Source organism: Ictidomys tridecemlineatus, chromosome 2 (assembly GCF_052094955.1).
Source record: "Ictidomys tridecemlineatus isolate mIctTri1 chromosome 2, mIctTri1.hap1, whole genome shotgun sequence".
Lineage (NCBI taxonomy): Eukaryota > Metazoa > Chordata > Mammalia > Rodentia > Sciuridae > Ictidomys > Ictidomys tridecemlineatus.
The window spans coordinates 30,310,399-30,335,149 of record NC_135478.1 but is presented as its reverse complement, the minus strand read 5'-3'; the positions used below and the strand labels follow the sequence as shown (position 1 = coordinate 30,335,149).

The 24,751-nt window shown below is 41.6% G+C and overlaps 1 protein-coding gene across 2 annotated transcripts in view; it reads left to right on the top strand.

Annotated features, from left to right (window-relative positions):
* The window catches only part of Tgfbr2 (transforming growth factor beta receptor 2), an 83,599-nt gene extending 71,362 nt beyond the window's left edge, over positions 1–12,237 (top strand). For both annotated transcript variants that reach the window (XM_005317310.5, XM_005317311.5), the window contains 2 exons: positions 6,343–6,470; positions 9,523–12,237. In XM_005317310.5, coding sequence (XP_005317367.1) covers positions 6,343–6,470; positions 9,523–9,702 — 308 coding nt within the window. In that variant the 3' untranslated portion in view covers positions 9,703–12,237. The remainder of the gene's footprint in view (positions 1–6,342; positions 6,471–9,522) is intronic.
* The last annotated feature ends 12,514 nt before the right edge of the window (positions 12,238–24,751 follow it).

Here is a 24,751-nt window from a genome sequence, read left to right as displayed (position 1 = left end):
TTTTTTGCTTAGAGTCAGTTCCATTTTTTTTTAAGATTTTTTATTATTATTATAGATGAGCACACTTTCTAGACTAAATCCACTCACCCCTTAAGTCGCTTGCTGTGCTGTTCTTCACAGAAAGGAGTTCAGAAGCTGGGCATGTTTAGATCTAACCTGCAAAGAGGAACTCTAGAATATATTTCATTAACTCCACTGCCCGCGGTGCTCTGATCTGGTGCCATCTTACACAGCACCATCTACCTCCACCACCACCACTAACTCCCATCTACGGATCCAAACCCAGAAAGGACATTGTTTGGGTTTATTACAAGAAGTTAAAGGGAGGGCTGTTTTTTTTGTCACTGCTAATTATTATTATTTTATTTTATTTGTGCATGACTTGTTTAGAATTTTCAAACCACAACCATCCAATAGATCTCATAAGGTTGCCCTTCCTGAGTCACATGGTGGGGAATGCCTGACCAGGGCAAGGAGAGACACTTGTCACATTTGTCACAGGGATGTTTTCACTGGGGACCGTCCCAGCTGTGCTTGCTCTGACTGCGGGAGAAGGACTTTCTGAAATGCTCTTTGGAGAGGAGAAAGACTAAAAACTTCCTAAAAAGGCAAAGTACTTCCATCAGAGTGACAGTAACACCACGTGCAGTTCTAAGTGTTCTTCCCGGAATCTGGTGTGCTCTTTGGACCTCTGTCTTCTCGACTGAAGCAAAGAGTACTGGAGCACGTCTCTGAAGACTTCTTCCACATTCTCCGACTTATTTGAATACCCTACAGTGTGTTGAATAGCTTTAACATTCGTTTTCCCCTGTCAAGAGGCAACTCCCATTTCTTGTGAAACATCTAAAGCTGTTCTGCTCTGAGAGTGGCCCGAAGAAGGTGCTGCTCATTTCAGATTTGCAAGATGATAAGGACACAGAAGCTGCAAGTGGGTGTTTGGTGACTTTGATAGCAATGTGATGTGCTCACAACACCCAAAGCAGGGTTCATTTTTCTTGTAATCCATTTCTACTCTTGTTTTACTGAAGCCTCTCCTCCATGAATGGAAGGGGAAAGACCTGCTCATTCATTAAAAAAAAAATAAAAATAGGTTGGGAAGTGCCTATTTATGAATAAGAAGGGAAAAGATTTAAATCAAACAAAGCCACTTTTGTGAAAGAAATTAGGGGTTCAGAGTGGGAGAGAGGTTTACTTTTCTCAGTAAGTCTTCAGTGATGTCATAATATTAATCAAATATATTTTCCCAAACAAAAATATTTTAAGCACTGACATGAAATCAATAAGTAGGAATAAATGATAAGATTTTTTTGGAGCTAGCGACTTTGCTAAGGTGGATGGAGCATCACGGCATCCAGGGGAGAGAGCTGGAGTTGCAGAGGGCTGGGCCACTGGCTTGTTGCCAGGCACTGCCTGTGCTCTATGGCCCAAGACTATCCTGCCATGGAATGTGGTACTCACCTAGCTAGCAGAGGTCCCCTTCCCTCTGTCCTTCTCTCAGAATCCAGGCTCCCACTCAGGTGTCCATAGCCATCCCCTGTGTTGTCCATGCAAATCTCTGTCATATCTGGTGGGGTAGTTAGAAGAATTGAGGATCAGTTAGGAAATGCCCCCAAGGAGGGAATGGCCTCTGATATAGGGTAAGTGGACATCCTCCAGATCCTCATGGAGGCCCTGAGAATGGCCAGTGGCATTGCCTCAGTAGCTGTGACGGTGGAAATAAGCTCCTTTGCCTGACTGCCCAGAGAAGGTCTCCAAGATGTTGACAGGGAGGCAGCTGTGTACACAGCTGAGTCTTCTTGGTACACACTGTGGGCATGAGAAAAAAAAGTAGGGGTGTGGGTAGGACATTCAAAATAGTTGAAATGAACAGAGAAGGATGAGTTGCAAAAATCCACAATAAGAAAAAAAAAGTAAATGTGTATTAGCTGTTTTGGAAATATATATTATATAAATATGACATCTCTGAGATTGAAGAAAGGTTGACTTAACACATGCACATACTTCAAATCCCCATCCCCACTTACAACCTGAAAAACCCTTTTTATATCAAGAGATGGGAATATACCATTTTGGGTCAAATGGCGATCACATCAGACTTTTTTGGGGGGTGGTTAACAGGGATTGAAAGGGGCAATTGACCACTGAGCCACATTCCCAGCCCTATTTTGCACCAGACTTTTCTATTTTAAACTTAGAGGCAGAAGATTCATAGGTCCTCCCAGTATAGCTCAAGGGCACCGTCCCTTCACCAGCACTTTCCTGACTACCCTTCACCCCCCTCCCTATAATATCTCCTGCAAGTCAAAGAAGGCATCCCTTTGGAATACTGGGGAATCTCACAACTTTCCAAGGGTTTAGGAGAAGTAGGAAGTAGCCTAGTTATATATCTCCTTGCTCTGGGAAAGGATAATTGCCTTTGTTTCTTCTTCCTCTAAAAATAGTCATTACTTTTTCTTTACGTAAAAAAAAAAAAAAAAAAAATACGCCTAGTACCTTCTTGTCTCATTTCCCATGGAAGTCTGCTTTGGTCCACACAGAACTTATGAAATTAAAGTAAATGCTGTGGTTCTGTGGTTTATATAGTGACTTTCAAGATTAGAGCTTGAAGGGAAATAAACTAGCCCTGGGTTATGATCTCCACCATGGTAACTTTTTCTTTGTTCTTAAAGACTATCAGTTATGCCAGGTGTGGTGGCGCATGCCTGTAATCCCAGCAGTTTGGGAGGCTGAGGCGGGAGGATTGAAAGTTCAAAGCCAGCCTCAGCAAAAGCAAGGTGCTAAGCAACACAGTGATTCCCTGTCTCTAAATAAAATACAAAATAGAGCTGAGGATGTGGCTCAGTGCTTGAGTGCCCCTGAGTTCAATCCCTGGTACCAAAAAAAAAAGACTATGAGTTGTGAGATTGACAGCTGGGTTTGGTTCTTCCCCTGCTTGTGGTCTTGTTCTGCTCTGTCCCTTCTGAGCACAAGTCTGGGAATTGTTGATGCTTGAGGGATAAATAACTCTTTGACCTTGTTGGCAGAAGGGAAACAGCATAAAATCTTCCTAAAAAAAGCAAAGGAGCTTCATCAGAGTAACATCATATGGTGTGCAATTCCAGATGTTCCTCCTGGTTCAGTACTTACAGTTTCTTAAGAAAGGGTACAAGGCTTGCCCCATGGTCAGATGGTGCAGTTCAACTGAGATGTAGGCCTAGGGAGAAAGGAGAGATTACTTCTTGGCATTTGGTGTGATATTTATTGAGGATAAGATCTCAGGAGAAGGAAGTAAGAGAAGCAGAAAAGGGCAGAGGAAGCAGTTAGGTAGACTTGTGATTTGGAGAGAGGTGCAGTCTCAGCCTGATCTCACAGGAAGCTCTGCAGTTGTGAATTGCACCACAGATTTATCCTGAGAACAAGACGGTCGGACTGTTGAACTTCCACATTAATTTGTCATTGGCTACAGGCTGCCCCTGGGATAAGTCAGGCATGTCCAGGAATCTCCAGGCTAGACAGTTCCCATCAGCCCATGACAATCTTTTGGAAGTGAAGATGTGAGCCCTCATGACCCAATACTTTTAGCAGCTGGGGACTGGTGCTCTTGGGAAAGGGCATCGGCACCAGCCACGGCTGCTAAAAAAGCCAAAACCACTGGAGATAGGCTGTAAACTGACAACAATTATCCAAGGGGCAATTAATATTATAGACATCCTGGCAGAGCTGTTATCTAATTTGATTAGTTTGGGTTATGAGATAAATCTGGAAGGGAACATGGAGGTCTATTTCAGTCCACACATTTTACAGAAGAGAAGCAGCTCCAATCCTCACTTCTCGCTTCTGCTTGAATTCAAGCCAGCTCATTTATTGAATGCCAATTCCGTGTACAGCAAAGACATAAAACTCGGCCTCTGTCTTGGGGCTTAGGAATTTATAAGTTCGATGGAAGATAGGGAATGGAAGAAAGAAGTAAATAGTATGCAGATCAAAATTCAGATCTCACTCCTGGAGCAGTGTGCCTGAAGTACTTGGGCACTTGAAATCAAAAGCAGACATTCAGAATAGAACGATGGATCGCATTTGTCTCGATGTGACAGGAGGCTTTCACCCCAAATGTTCCTGTATTTCAAAGTATTAAAAAAAAAAAGGAAAAAAAAAAGAAAATATCCTGGCAGCCCTTCTATTTGGGTGAAGCTGAAGATGATAAATATGCAAGTAGGGTTCTGGGAAGCGAAAGAAAGAACATAACAAAGCAAAGCAAAAAAAAAAAAAAAAAGCAAATAAATAAATTAGCTATTCCTTTGCAAAATGTCATTTTGTTATGAAGCTTCTTCAGTTCTCCACCTGGAAAGGCAAACTGTTGAAAGTTTTACTCAATAATTTTACTTTAGTTAGAAGTGATTTTTTTTCCTTTTCTTTCTTTTATTTATTTGTTCATTCATTCATTCATTCATTCATTCATTTTTACCTAAAAGCCAAGGATCTTACTTTGTGAAAAATGCAGCATTCAGCCCACCGTTCCCATCCAGCTCAGTCATGTTTTAGTCCAGGAGTGTCTTCTGTCTTGTAAATTGTCCCATGCTTCATGGATATGTGTATTGATCTACTCTTTCTTTTAAATTAGTGTGTCGTTTTACGGTTCGCCTGGAGTTTATGCACTGCCACTGTGGACAGGACCTGAGATTCACTCACCCATTCACTCACTCACTAAAGTGCTCCTTGAGAGCTCTCGTTGGAAGGATGGCCCTTGCCACAGGCACTAGGAATAGATAGAAAGGGATTTTTCTCTTGATCGCTCACCGTCTGAGAGACAAATGAACAGTGATTATAGGTAAAGCTGATACATGTGGAAGTCAGGCTGAGCCCAGGACATCTAGCCAGGGAGACCTGTGTGTGTGGGGGGGGGAAGCTCCAGGAAGGTTGCATGAGGAAGTTGACCAAAGCTGAAACCTGCAGACCCAGTGCAGGGCCATGTCATCCAGTTGTTTTCGTCACAGCATGTAATTGAAAGAAAATTACCTTCTAAACTTTTGTTAATGCTGATATAATATGTCCCTGTGTGAACCCATCAAGATAGTATTTTTTTCAACCTTTTATTCATTATTCCTATCATAAAGAGCCTTTGTAGACAATTTTCCCTCATCATCCTATGCTTTTTTCCCATGTGAGAAATACACATAACTTAAACGTTGCCATATTGAACATTTTTAGCCATTTTTAAGTACATTCACAATGTTGTGCCAGTGTACCCCTATTTCTATAAGTCTTCCATCTTCCCCAACTGAAACTTCTTATCCATCAGTGTGAACTCCATCTTCCCATACTCCTCTCCTCCTTCCTGTCCCCAAATCCCTGGACAGCCACCACTCTACTTTTTCTTTTTTTACTCATTTGCCTATTCAAATATCTTAGGCACTTTTCTGTTACTATAACAAAATACCTGGGTAATTTAGAAAGGAAAGAGATTTATTTTGACTCTTGGTTCTGGAGAGAGAGAGGTCCAAGAGTATGGCACCCTCTTACTGGCAGGGACTCTGCAGAGTCCCAAGGCAGCACATATGGCAAGAGGGGCACAAACAAGAGACAGGGCCAATTTGTCTTTTATAACAGACCCACTCTTAAAATGGATTAATCCACCTATCAATTAATCCCTGGAAGGTTTACTCTATCCATGAAGGCAGAGCTCTCCTGACTTGATCACCTCTTAAAGGTCTCACTCTTAATACCTCACGATAACAACTCAATTTCAATGTGAGCTTTGGTGGAATAATGTAAATTATTGCATCAAAGTACCTCCCAGAAGGGGAATCATATGACATCTGTCCTTTTACATTGGTCTTATTTTCTTTAGCCTCATGCTGTTAAGTTCCATCCAGATTGGAGCATGTATCTGAACTCCATGCCTTTGTATGGCTGGATAGCCCTCATGAAGTTTAGCAATACTTATTAAGTCTGTGTACTGTGGACCTCTAGAGGACTACAAACCATTGCAATATGTATGGTTTCCCTGCCTCCCAAGAACCGATTCCATCCCTTTGGGGTAATATCATCCCATTGAGAATTAGATTTAAATGCATTAAAATGTAACCTGTGTGGGTTATCCGCCTGGTTCTCCATCCATTCTGTTGCCAGCCGCTAGTTCTGTGTCACATGGAAGGTACTCAGCAGTCATTGGTTGAGTATTTCCCAGGATCCTTCACAACCACTCTTTTCTTCTTATTTTAATCCACTACTACTAAAAATCACTCTTAGAGTATTTAAATATGTATTGCGTGCTGCCCCTCCAGCCCAGCACGTCTACATGCTCATATCCCCAGGTCACACACACAATGCTCCGTTGACCTGTGTCTGCCTCTTGCTTCACAGAAGTGAAAGATTACGAGCCTCCCTTCGGTTCCAAAGTGCGGGAGCACCCCTGTGTTGAGAGCATGAAGGACAATGTGTTGAGAGACCGAGGACGACCAGAAATCCCCAGCTTCTGGCTCAATCACCAGGTAAGGAGTGACAGCTTTGAAAAGCGAATAAGAGTCATCCAAAGGAACCTCTTACTTAGAGAGAATTCTGGGATATTGGGCTTGAATCAGAAGGCAGGTCCCCTTGTGTCCTATAACCCTCTTCAATTTGTTTAAAAAGACATTTCAATACAGTTGATGATCCTATTTTAAGTTGCAAGCAGCAGATATACACAGCATTCCGAGAGCTCACAAGTAACCATTTGAAGAGCATTTGTCGCATTTTCCAGGCCCCCTTGGTTCTGAGTTAAAATGCTTGCTTGCAGCCTCTGCTGTTCACTCTCATGCCTTCATATCAGGAGTTTATGTCTCAATCCCTCTGGGTTCCAAGTCATTTCCTCTGGGATTCTTCAGCTCCGGAAAGAAATGCTTAATGATTGCAAAACAACAGGGTTGTCAGGCAGCTGGGCTGAGAAGGGGCTGTGGTGTTCAGGGGCCACGAGTAGGTGTTTGCAGGTTGTGCCTGCAGAGCTGGGAGAGGCTCATGTGCGCACACCTGGGGAAAAGGGGCTGGCTTGCCACTGTGGATGCAGGAAGGCAAAGAAGAGGAAAATGCCAGGGAAAGAGGGGGAGGCCTGTGTGTTGGGACATCCTAATGGCTTCTTAATTTTTCTTTTTAAGAAATAGAAGCTTGGGGCTGGCTCAGTGGTAGAGCCCTTGCCTAGCATGTGTGAGGCACTGGGTTCGATCCTTAGCATTACATAAAAATAAATAAAGTTTTTTAAAAAGGTATTGTGTTCCTCTACAACTAAAAAAACAAGTATTTTTTTTAAAATAGGTCATCTTTGTTAGTTAGAAAGAAAGAAAGAAAGAAAGAAAGAAAGAAAGAAAGAAAGAAAGAAAGAAAGAAAGAAAGAAAGAAAGGAAAGAAATAGAAGCTAAGTTCCAGGCTTGGTGGTACACACCTGTAATTCTAATAGCTCTGGAGCCTGAGGCAGGAGGATCATGAGTTCAAAGCCAGCCTCAGCAAAAGCGAGGTGCTAAAGCAACTCAGTGAGACCCTGTCTCTAAATAGAGTTGAGAATGTGGCTCAGTGGTGGAGGGCCCCTAAGTTCAATCCCCTGTACCACCAAAAAAAAAAAAAAAAAGGAACTAAAAGCTAAGACTTCCCCTAGAAGGCCATAGTCCGGACTTCCCAGGAGGCTTGTCAAAATTCTTTGCTTGGGGTGCACTTGAGGGCAGTTATCAAAGAACAAGGAGACAACAGTAGGTGGTGAATGAAAGATAACTGGCCCTATGTCTGAAACACCCACGAAAGGGCCCTTGGTGAAGAATAAGAGAGAAAAGTACCGCCCCCCCCACCCCCAGCTCACTGACAAAACAGTTCTTTCTACCAAGCAAAACCCTTGCTGACCTCCTTTGGAATGACCTCCTTTGGATGGATTCCGTCATCCATAAAGTCATCCATAAAGGCGAGGCTATGTCACCTAAGGTTTTCCTAAGGGCAAGGCAAATTCAGATAAGAAACAGAAACAACAAATCAGGCGTAATCGGGAAGACAAATGGAGCAGGAAGCCTGGTCTGAGCCAGTCCTGGCCCAGAGTCCCAGCAGAGGACAGATGGAAATAACTCAAGAGTGTGGAGGGTCAGGGGTTTCTCTGGGGCTTCAGGAGAATTGTCTCCAACTCTAAAAATGCAAGACTGTTTGCATAAACTCTAAAGTCAGAAGGTACTGGAGTGGTATGTTCCTTTCAAACCCCGTTACCTCCTCTGTTGTACGTTTCTTATAATGAAGCCATTATTCATGATGATAAAATTCTGGAAAGAATTTGCATAATACATTTTTTCTCTTAATGAGATTTGTTGCCCTATTGATTTCAAGTTAATGCTTAATATTTAATTTAATTTACTGCCTGTAATTACAGTGTCAGAATAAAATAAATGTTACCGAGTACCAACAATAACACTCTACTCTTAACAGGGCCATCAATCAATACCGTCAATTAGGTGAATTATGCAATTAATTCAACATCAAGAACTCATGGGGTAGGGAGGGAGAGAGGGATTCCTAGGTGTGTTGGGAAAGTTGCTGGTATTGGAAAGCATATGCCAGCAATCCAAGACAGTGTGAAGGTATGTGTCCCACTCCAGCCACCTATGGGAGAGATCATCAATGGCAATATTGACCCTCTATGTGGGAAGAACTCTTTTTATTATTTCTGTCTGTCAGCCTGTTTAACTTCTACCTGCTTTTTTTTTAAAAAAAAAAGAACTTGAGATGGTGACAAAAACACTAGCAATACAAAATAAAAGTTAAGCCAGTGAGAGAAAACTCTCACCACATTCCTGGCCAGCATTTCCTGAATGGGCTTATTGGATCAGGGTGGTACAGTGGACCCTAGCTTACAGTCAAGTACCTCTGACATACAAAGACAGCAGTATCACCAGGTCCAGCCTGATATTCACAGAGGTCATCCTTGACAGCTCTTGGAAGCTGCTACTGAGTCACAGACTTTACAAATGAAAGGAGGCTAATGTCTGTCTGTCCACCACTCTGGCCTGGGGTATTGGCCCTGTTACAATATAAAGGTACAAATGATCCAGGTATAAAAACTATAGACAATAAAAGGCAAGGGAACTGAGTGCAGTGAGGCACACTTGTAATCCCAGTGGTTCAGGAGGCTGAGGCAGGAGGATCCTGGGTTCAAAGCCTTTTGGGATGGCAGCGAGGCGCTTAGAAACTCAGTGAGACCCTGTTTCTAAATAAAATATAAAATAAGGCTGAGGATGTGGCTCAGTGGTCGAGTGCCCCTGAGTTTAATCCTCGGTACCCATCCCACCCCACCCCCCTAAAAAAAGGCAAGGAAAGGAGGGAGAGAGGGAGTGCAGGGAAGGGAGGGGTGCTGAGAACTTGCACCATGTCATACTATAATGGCCGATACATGTCATTACAAATTTGCCAAGACCCACAAGACATACAACATCAAGAGTCAGCCTCAATCTGAACTCAGAACCTGGTAAATGATGTATCACTGTTAGTTCCACAGACCCCACCCACTGATGGTCATCTTTGACCCTTTCTCTCCCGCTCTAGGGCATCCAAATGGTGTGCGAGACGCTGACTGAGTGCTGGGACCACGACCCGGAGGCCCGGCTCACCGCCCAGTGTGTGGCCGAGCGCTTCAGTGAGCTGGAGCACCTGGACAGACTCTCGGGGAGGAGCTGCTCTGAGGAGAAGATTCCAGAAGACGGCTCACTGAACACTACCAAATAGCTCGACTGGAGCAGGGCAGGCTGGGCCAAGTCCAAAGAGGCTGCCTCTCTCACCAAAGAACAGAGGCAGCAGGAAGCTGCCCCTGGACGGATGCTTCCCGGAAAACCAAGGGCGTTGCTCCCTCCCTATGAGCTGTGGATGAGCAGAAAAGCAGCGGCGTCAGGGAGTGGGTGACAGAGAGCATTCTATGCCTTTGACGTTGTCATAGGATAAGCTGTGTTAGCACTTCCTCAGGAAATGAGATTGATTTTTACAATAGCCAATAACATTTGCACTTTATTAATGCCTGTATATAAATATGGAATAGCTATGTTTTATATATATATATATATATCCATATATGTCTATATCTATATCTATAGCCATACTCTGAAAAGAGACGAGGAAAAAGATCAAATATTCCCAGGAAACTGGTTTTATTGTAGAGCTCCAGAACCGAGCAGAGAAGGAAGGATCCATGACAGCATTGGCACTTGACAATCACACAGGCGATGGTTCTCTGACTCTCCACTCGGGGAGCTTTGCATTAGGAGAGAGGACCCGTGTCTCCGAGCCTGCTTTGGCCACGTTGCACTTGCTTTTGCAATAAATATCCCCCACACGAGAGTTCTCTTCTGGTCCTGGAGCTGAGTATACACTTGCACTGTGTTTGGGGATCAGTGTTCCTGGGGATCCTGTGTGCCGATTTTCTCCTGGACTTTTTGATTGGCACCCAAAACCTGCAACTGATTTTGAACCTCCCTCCTCACAACCTAATATTATAGGGGTCAGATACTCAGACCCCTATAATACTTTAAAGGTTATCCCCATCTTTCACAGGCTGCAGAAAACAAGAACAAATTTCTTCCCACCCAGGATATTGCCACACCGCCTACTAATAAGGTATTTCTTCTTTGTTAATCTTCCCCCTACACTTGGGCTACTCTTGTCCATTCCCAAATTTTATCCTTTCTTTAAAGCAAAACATAAACAAGACCCCCAATTCTAGGGCTCTTTTTTTTTTTTTTTTTTTTTTTTTGGTCACACTGGGCTTGAGTCCCTGGCTTTCTATGCAAATACCAATAGATTTCATTTTTCTTGGCTCCTGAATGCTCTAGCACATTCTGGTCTAGAAAGGATCTCAACTCCCCAACACTGTTGCTGTCAGGATGGTGTCCTCAGGCACTCTGAACATACGTTTCATTTGGCCAACAGAGCATTTTGAAAAGTTGAGCCACTTTTTAAAAAATATTTGGAGATTTTGCAGAAAATTTTGGATTCCAGGTAAGGAGAGCAGATGGTTTCCAGTTTTCGCCAGTCCTCATCATTTACAGAAAGAAGGTGTGGACTCACTTAAAAAGCTGCTTCTCTTCTCACTGTAAACATTTGTGTTTTCCACTGTTCCACTTCCCACACATGCACCCTAGTTATGAAACCTGCCCCTAATTAAGATCCCTTATAAGGAGTATGCATTCAAGCTGTCCTTCTGTCCCTACATAACAGGGTTTTTTGTCTTTTCTGGTGTTAAGATTTGAAGCTTTTACTGGATCAATGGGGTCTCCTTTATGTGGTCCTGGTTAACAGAAGTCTTTTTTTTTTGCTTCTGTGTTAAAAGTTTTTTTTTTTTTCCTTCTGCATTAAGGAGGGAAGCTCCTTACTCCAGGAAATTTTCTCGTGATAACTGCTCTCTGCATCACATCCGCCTTCAACCCTTTGCAGAAATTATTCTTGAGGACTTGAATGTGGGATCTAAGAATCCCATTTGCAGTTAGGAAAACCTGGGTCCACGTGGACCTGAGCAAAGAATGAGCTTTAATACTCCATAGGAAACTTGTTAATCCACAAACAAGTGTTAATGCTGCAAGTAACAATCTCTTTTTTAAAACATGTTTTTGAAGCTACTTATTTTCAGCCAAATAGGAATATTAGAGAGGAACTGAGAGCAAATGAGCTCTGTTTGGATTGTGGAAGCCCTTATCTCATTGAGGTTTTAGGGTACACGCTGAATTGGGGATGTACCTTCTAGGCACCCTGTTCCAGGTGGGTGGGCTCAGTTAAGGACAGCCTGGCTGCAATATCATGGAGGCACCCAGAAATTCCACTTGCACCTTCGGTCTTGCCGATGCCATCCCAATCGTTGTTGCTCATTGACCTCTAGTGGTGAATTTCTAGAATACTGGTCCATCCGTGGGATATGCCAAGATTTAAGAGTGTTACCACATCCCAGGTCATCAGCATCATAAACTGGAATGTAGTATCAGATGATACTGTGGCTTGTTTTGTTTATTTCTCTTATACCAGAAAAAGACCAAGGAATAACATTCTGTAGTTCCTAAATATACTGACTTTCATTCACTACTATACTTAAAGGGAAAAGTTTTATTCTTCTATGGAACACTTCAGCTGTACTCATGTTATTAAAATAGGAATGTGAATGCTAGATACTCTTTTATATCAAAAGTCTCAAGCACTTATTTTCATTCTATGCATTGTTTGTCTTTTATATAAATAAAACGTTTATTAGAATTGAATAAAGCCAAAATACTCAGGTGAGCATTCTGCCTCCTGTTTCTCTTCCTGGTAGTGAAACCTGTTTGGCTCATTGGATGATTTTGTGATTTATAAAAAAAGCGTCACCAGAAAAGTCCTCTCCAACTTTTCCATATTTATTGTCTTCCCCTGTCCATCTCAATTTTCTTTAAATAAATAAACAAAACAGTCGCAGAAGCTCACTAATACTAGATGAAGCAGAGCTCACTAATACTAGATGCAGCAGCTGCTATTGGCCTGATCCTTATCCTTGTGTACTGGCCGGTGTCGCTGTACATGACCACAGGACCTGTGTTCTCCTCCTAGATTTGCCTTTTTCCACAGCTTCCCAGAGTTTGTGCCTGCTTCTCTTTTCTCCATCCTGCTCACCATCAGGCCATTGTCTGTCTTCTTGACAGCTGTCATGAGATGAGCTTCTCCCCTATGCTTTTTTCCCCAGATGTTGCATCTCATATGTTTTGTCTTATCTGAATGGCAAGAAGAATGTGCCTTAGGAAGTTGACTCCAGGTTATTGTCTGACCAAGTGGATGAGATTTTCTGCCTGAACTTCAAACTGTCTGTCTTACAATGAGAGATTTTTGTGGTTGCTTGTGGTTGAGTTATTGATTGGACTCTTCATAACCAATGCAGCAGTGCTTACACCAGGGTTTCTCACCCATTGTACTGCTGATATTTGGGCTAGAATAAGCCTTTGTTGGGGAGAGGGAGTTTGTCTTGTGCATTGTAGGGAGATTAGTAGAATCCCTGGTCTCTACCCACTAGACTCCAGTAATGTTTACCCCATAGCTCTTGGGCACCAAAAAATGTCTGCAGACGTTGCCAAGCATCCCTGGAAAACAAATCCCTCTCAGCCAAGAATCACTGAGCTAGATGATATGGTCCTACTGTGGGGGTTAGTTATAGCCTTGTTTTAGCTAGTAGCAACTTAATGGTTACTAGTTTTAGTGGTTACTTGCTCTTCCATTTAGTAACTGTGCAATCCAGTCAAATTGCACAACCTCTCGGTGCCTTAGTTTATCATGTTTAAAATGGATTTTATAAGCCTTATTATATACACAATGTACCCTTGTGATAAGGAATACATGCAAGACTTTAGAGTTGCATCTTAAATCTGGAAAGCCTTCAATACATTTTAGGCAATACTAAGCTGGTTTAGGAAATACCAAGTGCTCCTTTTTCAAAGAGGCAGATTTTGAGATAAATCTTAGCATCAATAACATAGGAAAATAGACACATTTTATATGCTATAGGATAGGAATGAGAGAGAGTGCTTATTCACTATTTACCATGGTGTTAGATTTAATCCTCCACTAACTGAGTGAGATTTTGCAAAATCCATTTTGCAGTTGAGAAATTACATTATCAGAGAACTCAGGCAAGGAGCTCAGGGTCTCCCAAAGTAGAATCAGGATGCAAAGCTAAGTTGCCCCGGAACTGGAATTCGTAACAGCTGAGATACTAGCTTCTTTTAAGGAACTGGCCTGTCCAGCAGGATAAAACCTCACTCCACGAGGAAATGCCCCACTCCTCCATTGACACATGATTGACATTCTTACCTAGGTCCTCTATGCCTCTGTTTGCTCCGTGAGAGCCTGGGAAGGGCTTGTTCATCTCTATGGCTCAGTTTTCTCTCCACTCACCTGATAAGAATTGTTTAAGTGCTCGCTGAAAGAATGATTGGGAGAGAGTGAGGCAAGGAGTGCAGACTGTGTTTCTTAATGTGTGAAATGTATACTGCTATCTGAGATGATTTCAGAATGTGCCAGACTTTAAAAACATTATTTTAGTTCGTCTGTTTTGATTTTAAACTGTATTAGAGAAACCTATTAACACATTAAGCCTGGGCTTTCACAACTATTATTGCCTAAAATGTGACCGAGTGAAAAAATTGAATTGATTTTTTAAAATAGACTAAGTAGATAATGTTACATATTTGTGGCAATTATAGGAGATGTGACTATGAATGATTGCAGACGAGAGATCCACCCAGGGAAGCACGTTCATATCAGTTGCTAACATTTTCCTGGGTACTTGGTAAGCACCATGCATTATTCTCTGCTTGGCTTTCTTTAGCTGCATTCATCCTCATGAATAACCTATGGAAGTAGTCTTACTTCCATTTTATAGATGAGGAAACTGAGGCAGAGAGCAAGGTCTTGCTAACAGTCCTGTAGCTGGTAATTACTAGCATCAGAATTTGAACTAAAGCAGTTGGACTCCAGAGCTCACATTTCTATCCCAAACACCAGATAAAGCTGGAATGAGAGACAACAAGATGCAGTCTCTGAGGGACTTGAGGGTCTGGTTCAATAGTTCAAAATATGGAGGAGGGAGAGGCTGTTAGTACTGAAGAAGTGGGTTTGGTCATCAGGAGCCCAGGGGAAGAAAGTCATTCCTCAAACCAAACACACAAGGACTCTGGGCTCAAGCCCAAGAGCTTCAGCCAAAACAGGAGCCAAGGTCCTCTGACACCCTTGCAGGCTCTGTGCTGCTGGGGTTATTTCAGTTCTTGCTACTGCAAGGTCAGGAGCATTCCCAGCTGGCAGTATGCCACCAAGTGCCCTCAGCAGGGACCTAGTCCCTTGCACCATTCAACATCTTTTGAATGCAAGGTTCTCTTTGTGCCCAAGAGTTCCCATTTTGTGGTGACTGTTTTTGTTTTAAGCTTTCTATTCAAATGACATGCTAATGGTCCAGTCCTGAGGGAAATCCCTTCCCAAGGTGACAGACAGGGAATTTTCATTTCTACAGTGTGCCTGTCCTTTTCTGCTGAAGCCACCACAGTTGGCATCTGCTCATTTTGTTCATTTTCCTCCTGAAATAGGCTGCCTAATCATTGCTTATCACATTTCTAATTAGTTTCTTTTTTTACTTGAATAATTATAGCTCCACACTCCATGGGTTTGGGGCCATGCCTTTCAGGCCTACTTTGCAAACTATGCTGATAAAGATAAGGCTGCGAACTTGCCCACATAACATGGCCTGCCAATCAGTCTCACAGTGTAATTTAATTCTAATATACCTCCTGATCTTTGATGCATTTAAAAATAACTTGTTAATAGTCTTCCTATTCTAATTAAGCTAAAATTGCACACACTGAAATGCTTGCTCTTTTGCATGTGCGCTCGCTCTCTCTCTCTCTCTCTCTCTCTCTCTCGCTCTCTCTTTACACACACACACACACACACACACACACACACACACACAAAATGATCCTTAAAAATCATTTCTGTATGGCACCTATGTAGCACAGTGCTTCTGAAATTGTCTCCAAGTTCTTCCCTCAACCTGTTCCCATAATGGAAAACCACAGAACAACTGTAGCCCTGGCATCTTAGGGTCATCAAAATATTCATAATGAAATCTAAATGTTGATAACAAAGTGAATAACATAGAAACTCCTGGAGCTAGATGCCATTAGTTCAGATCCCAGCTCTGCCGCTTATTGTGTAACTTTGGGCAAATCTCCCAACTATTTCCATTTCTTGGTTCCTTAACGTATACAATGCTGACCATGATAGGCCCTACCTAGAAATGTTGTGAGAACTAAATAAGATGCTTTTTTAAAAGTGGTTAGAACAAAAGCATTAGTTATTAGACATTATTATTATTATTATTACATTCCTTTAAATGAAGTTGTGATGACAGAATATTTGAAGGATGTATTTTCCCCCAAATCTTGGAGTTAAATCAACTTCTTTGAGGGGGCTATTTAATGCAGGTGAGTAGCATGGCTGTGAGGTAAACACAGGGTCTGTGAGACAGGAAGCCTTAGCTATTAGTCTGGCTCCACTGCCCTGCTCAACAGACTTTGTCCCATCTGAAAAATCATCCCTTAATGTGAAGTATAAACTCTCTAGGAACATTAGACCCTTATTCATTAGTAACATTAGTGGAATTTTCAAATATAACCTTTATGTATAGCATGGATTTATACATATGCGAATCATCCTAAGCTCTACAAAGAAGGTATTATTTTCTTTTACAGTTAAGGAAATTGAATTAAGTATCCTATTCAAGTTCATATCATTTGAATACAGGTCTACTCCTCTGAACTGTTTTTCTCCACATTTTTTTTCCTTCATCTGACATTCATAAGTGGAATACAACATGGTACATTATCCAATATCTGCTGGCATCTTAAAAGCAAGAAATACATGCAACTCAGCATCTTATTCCAGCACCTAGCACTGAGTGGAGCATACAGTAGTCTTCTAATCAATGTGAAGAAAGAAATGGAGGCTCTTGGCCTTTAGAAGTCTGATCCACTTGAGGAGACAGACATACAGACTGCATGTCATCAGGATGTCCTCATCAGCAATGTCTTTTGGAATAAAACACCCTATAGATAAAACTTCCTGGATTTTGCAAAGAAACTCTGAGCATGAGCCTGATTATTGTCCTGCATCTGCCCTTGTGGCACTAGCCATGGTCTTGTTTCTTGGTATCTTACAACTCTCAATGAGCTTGTATTAGTTTCCTAGGGCTAACCACCTCAATTTTGGCAGCTTAAACCAATGTAAATTATTATTTGAGAGACTAGAGGCCTGAAAACAAGGTGAATGCAGATCCGTATGGCCTCTGAAAGTGCTAAGGGACAATCCAGACCAGACAGTCTCAGCCTGGCTTTGCCTAGCTTCTATGGGCTCCAGGTGTCCCATAGCATTTCTTGGCTTGTAGACACATCACTCCAATTTCTGCCTCTCTCCTCATATCACTCCATCCTTTTCTCTGTGTGTTTCTCATGAGGATATTTGTCATTTGATTTAGGTCTCACCTGGATAATCCAGGATCATCTCATCTCAAAATCCATAACTTAGTTATATGACTAAAGATCCTTTTTCCAAAGAGAATCACTCACAGGTTCCAGGGATTGGGACATGGACATTTCTCCTTGGGGACACCATTCAACTACTACAGAGCTTTAACCAATTCCCCTGGTATGAATTCTTCTGAAGTGAAAAAATCGCAAGTTTATAACTCTCAATCATGCAAAGACTTTTCAAAAATGATTCTGACAGCTCCACAAGTCTCATTTGGTTTCATTTTCTATCTTAATGAAATAATGGAGATGTTTACACTGTATAGTAATTAAAATATCATGTAAGGATTACTCTTTCTTTCACTGATTTCATATACTTTTTTACACAGCTATCATTTTTGCAGCAGTTACAATTTTTTTCTCTCCAGGACCATAAGAATGAGATGAAGTTGGCAATTCTCTTCCCACTCATTGTACTGTCTCTGGATGCCACTCTGTGCTCAATAGCCCTGATACAAAGCAGGGAGCACGCCATGCTACTCAAACCTGAATTCTAGCTCAAATCCTCTTACTAAGTCTCTCAGCTCCATGGCCTTGGATATTCTAGTTATTTTACAATAAGACTTATTGGCTCAAAGAAACATTTTTATTTTGTTCAAAATTTTGTTTTGATCCAAACCCCAAATTTTATTTTGTTCAAAACCCAGTGCAAAGGAAGGAAGCATAGTCTCCTGCCACTTAATGGGAAAAGTATCAAAGTATTGGGGGGCAATGTTTTAAAATCACCACAAACAATTTACACCACATAAGTCTCAGTCTCTCATATGTAAAATGGGACAAAATGATCTCCAAGTCTCCTGTGGCGCTTAAAGCGTATAAGGCTACTTTCCTTCATCTATCTTAATTCATGTGCCATGTTAGTTAGCTTTGCATTGCTGTAACAAAATACCTGAAGAAACAGCCCACAGGAGGAAAGGTTGATTTTCGCCCAGGGCTTCAGATTGTTTTAATACACACTCAGCTGGCTCATTTGCTATGAGTCTGTGGTAAGGCAGAACATCATGGCAGAAGGAGTTGGTGAAGGAAAGCTACTTACCTCAGGGTAGTCAGGGAGGAAAAGAGAAGAAAGAGCTGAGGTCAAGACATAGTCCCTGAGTTCATGTCCCCAGGGACCTGGTTCTTCTAACTACCTCCCACTCCTACAGTTTCCACCACCTTTCAATAATGCCATCAGATTATGACTCCATAAAGGATTAATTCATTTATGAATTTAGATGTTTCATGATCCAATCACACCCCAAAAGTCTCACTTCTGAAAATTACTGCCCTGGGGACCAAACCTTCGACCCATGAACTTTTGGATACAGTTAGATATAAACTGAAAGCCATGCTAACTTCTTTTACACTATAACATAACCATATTACATAAAATTAGAGGGGAAAAAAACAGAGGAAAATGGTTCAGTTTCAATAGCCTTTCACTTCTTTATGTGTATGTTACGAGTTGTTTTGCATAGTTGAATTTGCGGGTGTGGTATTTATGTGTTTTAATGTGTGAATGTGGTAAAGCCCCCAGCACACCATTTTTGAAATCTTTTTTCTCAAAGTTAAATAAGCTAGAAAGACATTCTGAAATTTTATCTGTAAGAGCCATTAGTTACCATTCCAACTAAACATACTGTGTGGCAGTAAAATTTAATATTCTAATTAATTTGCAGTGGTGATTGACCTTAAATTACAAACTCAGGTATGCAAAGAGTGTTGCATCTTAATTTTTTTCCATAAATTTATTAAATTTTGATTCTGAACCCCTAACCTCCTGGATTGGCGAGAAATCTAGCCCTTGATTCTTAGCATGACACTTCCCTCAAACACCTGAGGCTTTGCTCTTGTTTCATGTCTCATGCAGTAAGAAAAAGGTAAGAGATTAGGCCGTTATTGGTGAAACCTGATTCATCCTGAGATACTCATTACCATCCCTGCTGGGCTTGTTAGGTCTTCCAGCCCCCTGGGTTCTTGTCTTGCTGGGGCCTTGGAATTATTCTGGGCAAGTATCCCAAGTCTAAACCTGCTTTGTGGTAGGCCACGGTTCCCTTTGTAGCCAGCACTTGGGAGCATCAGTTAGACCCTCTCGGCTCAGAGACCACCACCATGGTAACGCCTTCAGGTCCTGGGGATTCTATCTCTTTACCTTTCCTGGCTGGCTCTACTCCTGCTCTTTTCTCCTTAAGTGTTGGTAGCTTTTCAATTTGGAACTTGAATCACCAAATACATAGTTCACCTAATCTTTAAACCTTCCCTGTAGAAGGACATATTTGTATCTCATCTTTCTTGTGCTTCAAAGGAAGTCAAGATGAATCAAATGATTGTTTTTCCACAGTAAGAGTGAATGCTCACTTTCTGCTACAAAAGAACACAGGAAGCTTATTTATATGCATTGTATATCCCCCAGAATAACAAAGGGACTCCCACTTCCCTCTGATAGTTTGTTTGGGTCTGTGTTTGACTACTTCCTAAATCTCCTGGGTGGAATGGGAGAATAGCCTCTTCCACAACTGAAGACACTGAAGAAATGCCAAAAAGAGAACAAAATGGTGGGCTCAGCGTTTATTGTTGGGATTATACAAATCCGTGATCCCTTAGGTTCTATATCACATTCAAAAACTGAGAAAAATCTAAATAAATTTTCTAGCTCGTTGGCCTTCTAAACCTGACCCAAACTGTTGTGAAGCAGGTACTTACAGTCTTAATTTACCCCAGGATGATTTTCAGGGTAAGCTTGTTAAACTGAAAAGCCGTTTTACATTTCCAAACCTTGAGCTTTGAATGTCAAGTGACCATCTGGGGCCCCATGGGGGTGGGAGTGGGTCTCTACATAGGCAGAGGACTGGAAGCATCAGAACAGGCAAGGCTCCTGTTTCCCATGACCAAATCTAGTTAAAATTTTCTAGTTAAGGAATTAGGATGACGTCAGATGTCCGCGAGTTCAGTGATCAATATGCTGCACACCTAGAGGAAACATGCAGATTGAAGCTAATTCATAATTCAGAGATTACCCACGTCTCATCAGAGTAGTGCCTTATACTGTCAGCCCAAGGACATATCAGGGATGCAAAGTCAGCAATTAGGACACCTAGAATCCATTCAACTGAGCATCATATGTCTCGTGTGCTAAGGAGTTACATCAGTAGTCTTGTTCATGTTGGAACTGAGAAAATGACACTCCAAAGTTTGGCTTTAGGACATGCTGAGCTGAAGAAACATTCTCAGAACCAGTGTTTCTTTGACTTAACGTCAACTCTCTCCCACCCTGTCTCTGGATCCTCTTTTTTTTTTTTTTTTCTGAAGTTCAGGGAGAGACTTGTTCATGAAGTTCCTTATCTACCTAAAGACCAGATTCATTAAAAAAATTGCTTTCAAATCTCCTTAATAAAATGCTTCCTTAATAAAAAGAAGATTAAACTCGTATCATAGAGGAAGGGACTAAAAACCAAACATCACACCTAGAGTCTAGAGGAATAGTGTCCCAAGTCATTGTCTGTTCTCTGGATTTCTTTTCTCCCCTAGAAATCATTTACTACCCATAATGGTTAATATGAATTGCCAACTTGATTGGATTAAGATACGCCAAGGATTATGGGTGTATCAATGAGAGTGTGTCTAGGAATGATTGGCATGTGGGATAGCCAACTGAAAAGGAGTCCCTACCTAAGTGTGGGCAGCACTGATCAATAGGATGATGGCTCGGATGAACTAAAAGTTGGAAGAACAAGGAAGCTGCAGCAGATGCAAGTTCACTTCTTCTTGAAGTTTAACTCTCAGACTCTGGTGGTTAAAGTGAGTGCTCTGCTTGGAAAAGAATGGGATCCTGCAAATTGGGATGGTGATGTATGGGAGGGGCCTAGTGGGGCTGGGGTCATTGAACTCTCATATTCTAATGAGTTTATTTTGCTAGAAGTTGTTGAATTCCCACCCTTAACCACTACTGAGACATCCCAACCCCTACCCTCTGTTGCTTTGGCTTCTCTACCCCTCCTGGAAGGAACTAATCCTGCTTTGCTTATGGAAACAGTAAAAACTTTTGGTGATTCAGTTGCTCAGCATGAAGATGTTGATTCTCCTCAGGATTCACCCTCACCACCCACTTTTGCTTCCAGGCCTATAACTAGATCCAAATCTAAGCAGACCCCTGGAGGTGAGGTCTAGAGAGTGGCCCATGAGGACATACACTACACTCTGAAGGAACTTCTTGAGTTTTTTAATTTATACAAACAGAGGTTTTGGAAACGTGTGGGAATGAATTTTAAGGGTGTGGGGTAATGGTGGAAAGAACATAAACTTATCAGGTTGAATTTATTGATACTGACACATTAAGCAGAGATTCTAGATTTAATTTAATAGCTCGCAGCATTAAAAAAAGGGTACTAATTATTTGGCTGAAGTGTGGGTCCAAAGATGGTCTACTATAAATGAGCTGGAAATGCCTGACCTCTCTTGGTTTACTGTTGATGAGGGAATTCAAAGGCTCAGAGAATTTGGATCTGTCATGTACAATCTTCTCTTCCATACTTGGGCAGTCCAGAAGATGTACCTTCACCAAAACTGTAAGAAACAAATGTGTGAGGGAGCACCAGCATCCTTGAAGACCTCTGTTGTTGCTCTTCTTTGCATACCAGACCTTACCTTAGGAGTCAATCAATTGGAAGACTTAAATACAATGGGCATGATTAGATCTCGGGCAGGAACAGGCCAAGGGACAGCCCTCAATCACCAAGGACAGGGTGGTCATAAGTTACCATAATGAACAGCAAAAGGGAAGAAGTTGAGACAATGTCCTGATTCATGAAGGTCTCTGGCGTTGGCTAATTAGTCCTGGTGTTCCTGGAAGCCAAATAGATGGGAAACCCACCAAATTCTTACTTGACTTATACAAGCAGAAAAATTGCAGGGCAAATGTACAAAAGTATGCCCCAGATCATAGCAGCCGAGAATCACGGCCCCTCAACCACTTTCTAAATTTGAGTCAATTTACAGACCTCTAACTCTTTAAATGAAGGGGAGGCCAGGTCCCCTTGAGGAAGGACCCTGTTATCCTACCAAAAATCTTTACTATTAATCTTTTTCCCATCCTTCCCTAAAGCGACCTAAGGCCTTTGCCCAGATACCTGTGCATTAGGGAAAAGGCAATGATCAAAACTTTGGGGGCTGACTAGACACAGGCTCTGAATTGACATCGATTCCGGGAGAGCCAAAAGTGTCAATGTGGCCCTCCAGTAAAAGTAGGAGCTTATGGAGGTCAGGTGATCAATGGAGTTTTGGCCAAGATCCAACTCACAGTGGGTCCAGTGGGCCCCTGAACTCATCCTGTGGTTATTTCTCCAGTCCTGGAATGTATAATCAGGGTAGATATACTTAGCACTTGGCAAAACTCCTGTTGGATCCTGTTTGCATAAAGATGGAGAGAATATTTATAATGTTTCTAGCCCATTCACATATCCAGAACGCCAATAATTTCATCAATGAATACACATTTGCACAACTATTATGATCATTATCAAAATCTCTGCTTATTGATATACTAGAGATAGGTGAAATGCTTGTAGTAACAATTTTTGAGTTGGAACAGAACTGGATTTGTTGGAGTGCCACATCACTGTGGCTTCTATAGACTATTCTAGTCATGATGATGTCAGGATGGCTCTTGACATCAATGGTGCCAATTGAAAAGCCGTTCATGTAGGCCATGCCTTGTGGCTTTGTTTCATGAGACAGGCACTGTTAACAATACAGATATTGTGTTAGGAAATTAAATCATTCACATAACAGCATTAGATTAAGAAATTAAGCCCTTCCAATGTTATACATCCTCACGAATAGATACTAAGTGTGATTTCTTTTTTTTTAATATTTTTAATCTTTTCACAATATCTTTATTTTTTGAGAGAGAGAGAGAGAGAGAGAGAGAGAGAGAGAGAGAGAATTTTAATATTTATTTTGTTTTAGTTCTCGGCAGACACAACATGTTTGTTTGTTTGTGGTGCTGAGGATCGAACCTGGGCCGCATGCATGCCAGGCGAGCGCGCTACAGCTTGAGCCACATCCCCAGCCCCTAAATGTGATTTCTTAAAGTTTTAATATTGAGTTTTTAAATTCAACATTGAATATTTGAAATTTGAGCAGGCGATAACAGAGGTGACTAAGTAAATGCAGTCAGTTTACCCCAAGAAAATTAAATGACAACTAAAAGACAATGGTAAGGCACAGAACATGCTACCCCAAAATATTGGCATTCCAGAAAACAACAGAAGCAGGAAGGCCACTCTCACCTGTCCCTCACCCTTCTGACTCTATCCCCTTATGAACACTCCCATTGCATTTTTATTTAGGAAATGATTGCCTTTCCAAAGATCCAATTGTTAATAGCCTATTTTTGTATTATTAACAATACCTGTATTACACAAGACCAGAGACTGGGTGATTCAAAAAGGAAAGAAATTTATTTTCCACTGTTGTAGAGGCTGGGAAACATGACCAAGGGACTAGTATCTGGTGGGGCAGAGCTGCCGTCTTGCTGTGACATTGCACAGTGAAAATCATCACTGGGAGGAAGTGAGGGTGACAGGCCAGAGGGCTGGATGCCTGTTTTTATAAGAAACTTACTCTGAAGATCACAAACCCACTTCCATGCTAATGGCAAGTCCTCAAAGCCTGATCACTCCTTTGAGGCCCACCTCCCAACCCCACATTCGAGTTTCTAATATTCGAACTTTGGGGGACACATTCAAATGATAACACCAATAGATATCCAATCCTATTTTCTTAACGATTTTCTACGGCATTGTTTTCAAATAATCAGTAATTTATTCACTCAAGAATTTATTAAGTTGTATGGTATGGGCTTGACTGAAGATTATTTAGGTTTTCTAATTGCTAACCAATGACTGCAAAAATGATGGGGCGAAACATTGAAGGACAAACAGGATATTTGCACAGCCTTAAATTTCTCTCCCCAAATGTTTATTAGTTACTGCTGGTGATTTTACCAAATGTCTACAAAGTCTTTGAGACTCTTCCCTCTAGGAAATGGAGCTTAATTCTCCTCCACTGGGATTTGGCTTGGGCTTAGTAACTCAGTTCTAAGGAATAGCATGTGAAAAGGAGAAAAAGTGAGAACAATACCTTGGCTGTGGAGAAACAAACCAGGCACCATCTTTACCAAGTAATCAGGTTAGCATCACCATTAATAAAACTGGACACAGGTCAGATGTCTTAGTCTGTGGTTAATTTTGTCCTATTACCAAAGCAAGAACTTTCTGTGTCTGTTACCCAATGTCCTGTGAATCATGAGTTGTTTTTTTTTTTTTTTCCAGTACAGCTGGAAAAAGGACACAATATTCCAGGTCCTGTGTGAACAATGGATGCTGTCTTTTAGTTTGTGTGAGGAGATATTAGTCCAGCCACAAGCAATTTCCTTTAGGCATATGTCCTAAGACCTCTATGTACCTGGTCTCTGCAGCTCTCTAATATGTCTCCTTACCTAAGGGAGTCTGCTGAGCTCTCCTCTTGGGTTCACATCCCTGAGCCACCCCCTAAAACTCACTCTTTCAATAAAGTGCTACAATAATGTCTTCAGCTTATGGGTTTCCTGATTCACAGAGATCACTGCCTTTCATTGCCTAATGTCCAACATCTTGAAAACTCTCGTATCATAGTTCTTTCCAGTTGTTTAGCTGTTTGGTGCAGGACAGTCGATGTGG